This window comes from Orycteropus afer, unplaced genomic scaffold, assembly GCF_000298275.1.
Source record: "Orycteropus afer afer isolate SDZICR_OR568_19922 unplaced genomic scaffold, OryAfe1.0 scaffold00167, whole genome shotgun sequence".
In the NCBI taxonomy this organism is placed as follows: domain Eukaryota; kingdom Metazoa; phylum Chordata; class Mammalia; order Tubulidentata; family Orycteropodidae; genus Orycteropus; species Orycteropus afer.
The window spans coordinates 1,187,440-1,195,203 of NW_006921754.1; the positions used below are offsets into that span (position 1 = coordinate 1,187,440).

Consider the following 7,764-nt stretch of genomic DNA (forward strand, 5'->3'; position numbering starts at 1 on the left):
GGGGGGGGACCAGGTTTTCTGGTCGGATAGAGCCTGGTGGAACCACTGAGACTATTGCCCCTAGCTGCCCATCAGGTCTGGAAGTGAACCCACACCTGTGACTTCCAGCCAAGCAAAAGACAGGCATATGAATTGAACATTTACCTGAGGTAAATACACTGTTTGGAGAGATCAATCATGGGAGAAAGAAGGGCTGCTTATGCACTGGGAGACAGCTCAGGGGTCAGGAGGGCATGGAGGGATGGACACAGGGAAGAGGTGACTGTTGGGAGGAAGTTGGAGGGGAGCTGTTGCATTGTGGTAAATTGTGGTCAATGTCATGAGCCAAAGTGTATGTGAACTGCTGTATGGAAAGTGAATTTGCTCTGTAAATTTTCACCCAAATCACAATGAAAAAATAAATAAATAAATAAATAAAGCATGGGGTGTGATCTAGAAAGGTGGCATAAACATGTTTTGGAGTTCCTGTAGCTGAGTTCCACTGTAGATGTGTAATTGATAAGTCATCTATGTATTTTTCTACTATATTAATAATTAATATTTAACAGTTAATGGAATGGATATCAAATGTCCTCATTGCATAGAAATGTGAGTTTAAATGTCCAAATGTATTTATGAATTGACCCTTTCACTACCGCCCAGTTCTTCCTTAACAGCACATAGCATCACCACCCTTCTAGCCCATACAGGAGCACAAACACTCCCCTAAGCACAGATACCTGCTGGTAATCAAATTGTGCTGGCATCATGCCACTACCTTTGGGCAATGCCATATTTCTTATTTGTATGCAATACTTTTTCATATCTTCCACATTTTTCTCTCTGTGTCCTTTTGTCCAGTTACTTCATGGAAATCTCCTTGTATCTCTCCTTACCCTCCTCCCTTAGTTCATTATTATTTTGAAACTTCCCCCTACCCTTCTGAAAAGTTACATTATACCTGATAAGAAGACATCTGATGCTAATGATAAAATTTATGTCAAGTAAAATATGTTGTTGCTGTTGTTACTGTTATGTGCCTTTGAGTCGGGCCTGACTCATAGCGACCCCTCCTTGGGTTTCTGAGGCAATATCACTATGGAAGTAGATTGCCCCATCTTCCTTCTGAGGAGTAGCTGGTGGGTTTGAACCACCAGCCTTCTGGTTAACAGTCAAGTGCCTTAGGCACTACGCTACCAGAGCTCCCAAGTAAAATATGTATTCAAAAATCTGGGTAAGCATATGGAAACCAGTACCATCAATTTCTAAAACATTACATGATCTTTATAAATGTATCCTTAGCAAGCTTTATTTTTTAAAAAATTTTATTGTGATTTGGGTGAAAGTTTACAGAGAAAATTCATTTTCCATACAGTAGTTCATACATATTTTGTTTCATAACATTGATTGCAATTCCCCACAATGCAACAGCTCTCTTCCCACTTCCTCCCCATAGTTACCTCTTCCCTGTGTCCTTCCCTTTCATGCATTCCCATCCCACCCCCACACCAGTTTATCTCCCTGTGCAGATACTACCCTTCTGCTCTTCCATGATTGATTGCTCCAAGGAGTGTATCTACCTGATGTAAATGTTCACCCCGTATGCTTGTCTGTTGTTTGGCTGGAAGCTATAAGACTGAGTTCAGTGAGTTTAATTCCAGACCTGAAGGGTAACTAGGGTCCACAGTCTCAAGGGTCTCTCCAGACTCTGTCAGACCAGCAAACCTGATCTTTTTGTTTGTTTGTTTATTTTTATGATTTTGAGTTTTGTTCCACATTTTTCTCCCACTCCATCCAGGATCTCCTGCACCGATCTCCTTCTGAGAGATTGAGAGTGGTGGCCAGGCACCATCTAGTTCTTCTGATCTCATGGTCATATAGTCTGAGGATTGCATGCTTATATACTAATTGTTTCCATGTGTCTTTGGTTTTCATCATTCTTCTTTGCTCTGGAAAAGGAGAGACCCATTGTTGCATCTAGATGGCTGCTTGTAAACTTTAAGACCCCAGTTGCTACTCACCAAACTAGGATGTGGAACAGTGTTTTTGTGTAGTATGTTATGCCAATTGAGCTTGATGTCCCCTGCAACCATGGTCCTGAGCCCACAGGTCCAACTACTCACTCCCTCCGGGTTGCTGGCTGTGGACAAGAAGCCACCACAAACTTGCCCCTTCTCAGCTCTACTATGTACCCAGACATTCTTACAGCACATACAAATATGCATGTAGAACCATCATCTGCCAGCCCTATACATATGGTCATGAGCACACTCCCCTCTGCCAAGACATACCTGGTCGTTCAACCTGTCCACCCATCTATCTACCTGTAGATCAATGCTCTTAGCAGGCTTTAATTTTAACATTTAACATTCAATATAGTCAAGACTATTTGTAATAGTGTTATGTTTCTTTTGCTTGTATATATTAATTATATAGCCAATATTTACTTATTGATTAAATAGACTTTGGAGGGAGAGCTAGGGAATCTAACCCCTACTTATAACATTATTACCATAAGAAAATTATAAATTGTTTTGACCTGTAACATATTTGTAGAGAAAGCAACCCCAAAATATAAAATATTTATATTTTCTGAAGCATTTGTTCTTTTTCTTCCTACTTCCAGTGCCATTTTGGATTTCATTTTGGCAAGACACTTCCTTCTATTCTTTAAGTAATCTTTGATTAGTCTTTTTTTTTTTTTTCCTTTCTGCTTATCTTTTTAGTCATCCTTGAATAAATGAAGTTATTCTCTGCCTTATTTGTCCAGAAATATTATGGATTCATTCTCTATGGGTCCTCTCACTAATATCCTGGATGCCAGTAGAATCCTCCTCTAGCATCATAAAATGGAGTTATTTAGCAGCTTGTAGAATGGACAGAAAGCCCTGTGGATATTGTCAACTGGAAAATCTTATCTCTGTACAGTCTTTTCTGTTTTATTTAAAAATGTTATAGTCAGTTTTGTGTAGATGGTTTTCTTTTTGACCTGTTTCTACTGCGTGTGTGCATATGCATGTGCACACATACAGTCACCTCAGGATAAGCCTGACAAAGTAATGAGCAGCTGGCTTTAGTCAGAGCTCTCTCTCTGGCGTGGTTTCCAACTCCAGCACAACTGCCTCTAACTATTGTTGGACTGTAGCTCCAAATGGAATAGACCACCTTCCTATCTTCACAAAGGGTAGGGATGGGTTTATCCTGTACCTTACAAATTACTTACTCCCTGCCATATAAGAGAGAAAATGGATTATAGTAAACTCTTCCTGCTCAAGCCTTTGAATGTGATGTAACCCAGATTACACCCTGAGCCTTTGACCAAATCTCCAGATATACTCAGACAGAGACAGAGAAAAGGCTGGCATCTCTATCAGAACTGAAGAGGGGAAACATGGTCTTCATTTCATGTGGTCACGTGCCTAGTTATAGATGAGAGGTTATGCTGCTAGAGAATAAGATAGAATAGAAATTGGGGGGAATGGTTAGCAGCCCATGACACAGGGGTACCTTCCCTACACAGAGTAAGCAAATAAAACATTGAATAGTATTAGGAATAAAAGTGGCTGAGGGAAAAAACTTAAATTCTCATATAATTCCATGCAAAAATTGAAAATCTCAAATCAAACTGTATAAAATTAAAGAACATATAGCTATAACTGATATTTAGGTGACAAGTAATTTATATGCACAAAAACAATGGAAATCTTCCCTTCCCTCTACCCTCCCCCCCCCCTTCCAAGAAAAAAAAAGAAATGAAGAGCTACCCTTTAAGAAAGACAAAGATGCCTGGAACCAAAGTTGAAGAGATAACAAATAGTCTGTAAACATATCTAAAAATGTTCAGTGCTATTAGTGGTCAAAGAACTATTAACTGAAAAATGAGATTATTTTGGACTGCTGATTTTCAAGTATTTCAACAACTTTCTACTCAGTGCTGGAGTTTTGTATTCTGAATGAATTGGAAATTTTTGTTCAATACTATGAAAGAAATGTGATAGCAATATGATGGATGTTTTAAAAACATAACCAATCTAGATAAGTTGCTGCTGACCTATGTGTAAGTATAACTTAAAATAGCAAAAGTGAAATAAATAAGTATATAATTATTAAAGCAAGATATGATATAAATTTTAATTATTAAAGTAAAATGTGATATATGCATATGATAGAATGTTATTTCACCTACTTAAAATGGTATTTTAAAAGAATTATTACTGACCTAGGAATATAAGAGTGTATGTTTAATACCTAAACACAGTTTCAAAAGTAGCCTTAAACATTTTTTGAACATTGATTGCAACATAGGAATAAATTCATCACTTCCCAGAAGGAGAAAGCACATTATCTGGTTCCTTGAGTTTTATGATGTTTGAGGGGGGAAAAAAAAGGTCAGCATTGTTAGCTTAGAGTCATATCTCATATCTCATTGCTCTTTTGAAAAGATATTGATAATTATTGGAAAAGCAAATATGAAGCAGACTATGTGCGGAAGTAAAATAGATTCTTTTCAAAATGAGAGCCAATACATTGTAAATTCTTAAGCATAGTTTTAAGAGGGTACCAAATGTAATTGTTCAAAAAGATTTAGAATTACTTAATTGTTTTCTGTCATTGGTGAAAATATAAGTATAGCCTAATGGTTAGACATTTTTTAATCGAGTGATCTTTGGAATTAGGTATTAAAAAACGTATATATATATATGTATGTATATATTTCTGGCCATCTGGTTCCAAAGACCATTTGTTAAGAAAAGTTAATATTGTTCTGACAAACTTCCAAACTTCTTTTTATGTAGCTGCTTATTCCGGATCACTGTCTATAATTTGTAGAATGATGTTCTGCTGCAGAATCTCTCTGTTCATTCTAAATCTCTAGCTGTGTTTCAATTACGTAGCTGTACTGCTATTTTACATGTCTTAAGATTAAGGTTACTATCAATGAAGAGATTAAGCACTAGTCTTTGTGTGTGTATGCTAGTGCTCTTCAAAGTCAGTAGGATTCTCATTGTGGACACTTGTGCTGTGTACCTGTCACTAGAGCTTATTTTTACCACTTCTCAAATATTCCTTTGAGAAAAAAAAAATGCAGATTGATGCTACCTGGTATCCTCATCAACACTTAGCCTTCTTATTTTATATGTCCTTCTCTTTGAAATTTGTTTAAATGGGGCCCTTAAATAACTTTCAATGTATTGTATATTTAGTGGTAGTGTTTTCTCTGGCACTTGGATTGCTGCTTTTGTAGTTCAGTCCATGAGGTGTTCATACTGTCAGCTTTCCTTTGACTCGTAAAGTAAGTAAATTATTTTTTCAGCTGTAGGCTTGGGTAGAAGTTCCCTGTAGCTATCCATTTTGTGAGCTAATTGGGCTTCTCTCCTACCAACTCACAATGTGAAAATGGAAGAGATCTAAGAGAAAAATGCAAAGAATAATGGTCCTCAAGTAGATTTTCTTGGTTGTAAAGGATAAATTACTTATGACAGTATTTGACTAATGTGCCCAGGATTTCAATGAGGTCCCACTGGATACATTTCCTTAGCAAAATATAGTCTTAATTGAAAATAAGTAAATAAATAATTAACATACACTGTGGTGTTTAAAAAGCACTGCTGAAATTGTTGGATAAATTACATTAAGACTCTTTACATGGTTTTACCTTTTGTTTTCCAGCTGGAAAATTATTCGTTGCACCTCTAATCCTGGTTTTGGGAATAGCACTAGGGGCCATAGCAGTTGTAATCGGTAAGAAATATTTAACATATCTGACATTGGAATTCTCTGAGTCCCATAGAGAGAATAGGAGCATAAGTTATTAAGTGTACATTATTTCTGTTCAGTGTTTGTTTTCAAGGAAATGGGCCAGGGAAGACTGCATTTTAAATAGGCAGTTAGCATATGATTTACAGCTTCAGAGAAGAGCATATTTCATATAGAATGTATTTGTGTAGCACTTTTTCAATCTACAAACCCATTGATTTATGTCTCTTAAAAAGTATTAGTAACTCCTTTTACTACCAAAGTTAATACAACTAGTGTTAGTGAGAGAGTCCATTGGACTAGAACTCAGATTCTCCAACTTGGAGTTCAGATTGGAGTATCAAAGGGACTCTGGTGCACTCTTAGGTATTTGATCTGGTGAAAAAGATACCTTTGATGTACATAGAACATATTTTGATGAGCAAAGAAAACATATTGGTGATTTGTATAGGTTGATGTATAAAGTAAAGTAGAATGAAATATGTATTTTAAAAGCAGTGGTTCTCATACTGTAGCATGCATTAGAATTACCTGGAAGGCTGGTTAAAATACAGATTGCTGTGCCCCACTCCCAGGATTTCTGATTCAGTTGGTCTGGGGCAGAGCCCATGGATTTGTATTTCTACAATATTCCCAAATAATGTGATGCTTCCAGTCTCAGGACCACACTTGAGTACCATTGCTTTAGAGAATTTTAATTAAATGCTACAAATAAAGTCTTCTTTAATGATTCCTCTATGTAGTAGATGGGATTTTTGTTTTGTTTTTGCTAAATAAAAAGATTTTCCAAATAATTTAGCAAATAATGCATGTTCAAAGCAGATAGAATTATAAAGTAACTGGCATTTAAGTTCTTGCAGTGAATCAGGACATTATGAGGTAGATAATATTATTATCTGCATTTTATAATTGAGGATATTAAGCTTACTCTAAGACCTTAAGGAACTTTGGTGGTATAGTATTTAAGATATTTGGCTGTTAACCAGAATGTCAGTGGTTCAACACCACCAGCTGCTCTGCAGAAGAAAGATAGGGTGGTCTGCTTCTGTGAAGATTTATAGCCTTGGAAACCCAATAGGGGTTGCTGTGAGTCAGAGTCAACTTAATGGCAGTGAGTTTGGTTTGAGTCTGAAGACCTTATGAGTGGTAGAACCAGGAATCATACCTGACATTTAGCTCCACATCACATGTTCTTAACTGATATTCTGAAAAGTCTGAAACTGCAATGTATATGTTATAGTATGCAAATGATATGACTATGGCTAATAAAGAAGACTTAGACCTAAGATTTGATACTGTGATAGAAAACAGTATTGTATATTCAAACTGGTATCACTGGGGTTGTTAAAAGTAGGGGAAGAGAGAACTAAAGGGAAAATTTTAATAGAAAGGGAAATCTTGTAGAAGTAAATAAATTTTATAACATAGGTGTCTTCCCTCTTTTCATTTTCATGTATTGCTAAAATATGATTATTTATCAACAGTTTGCAAGTAATTTGAAATGGTCATTTTAAATATGTAAAAGTAACTATTTCTCCTCCTAACTAACTTTCATCTTTCTTTCTTTCTTTTTTTTTTAATCCATAGGTTTATTTGTGTTTCCTATCTATTGCCTTTGTAAAAAACAGAGAAAACGATCACGGACAGGTATGCACTGGTGAAAAGCAGATGATTGCATCTGAGCAGTGCTGGTCCGGGTAGGAGCTATGCAGAATGGGACACCCATGTCTTGATCACATCTTGAAAATCACTGAGAAGAACCTTCTGCCATCCTGTCTCCCAGTGGTTCTCTGCAGGCCACAATGCCTCTAGCTATGGTGCACTCCCAACATGGTATCCTCTCACTTTCCTTATACAGATTGCTGCTTTAAAAAAAAAAAAAAAAATGGTCACTTTCATAGACTATAAGCATCTGTATCATAACTTTGACCTTCTTCATGGTTCTTTGAAGAAAATACTTACTTAAGAACCAGTTATCCTCAGAATTCTTCTGAACACACCTCCCCTAAGCATTGCTTGGACTTTGAG

The 7,764-nt window shown here is 36.6% G+C and overlaps 1 protein-coding gene across 1 annotated transcript in view; it reads left to right on the forward strand.

The window, feature by feature from the left end:
- RNF217 (ring finger protein 217) overlaps positions 1–7,397 on the forward strand; it is a 162,671-nt gene extending 155,274 nt beyond the window's left edge. The window contains exons 5-6 of the mRNA XM_007946587.2: positions 5,650–5,721; positions 7,324–7,397. Of these exons, the coding sequence (XP_007944778.1) occupies positions 5,650–5,721; positions 7,324–7,397 (146 nt within the window). The remainder of the gene's footprint in view (positions 1–5,649; positions 5,722–7,323) is intronic.
- The last annotated feature ends 367 nt before the right edge of the window (positions 7,398–7,764 follow it).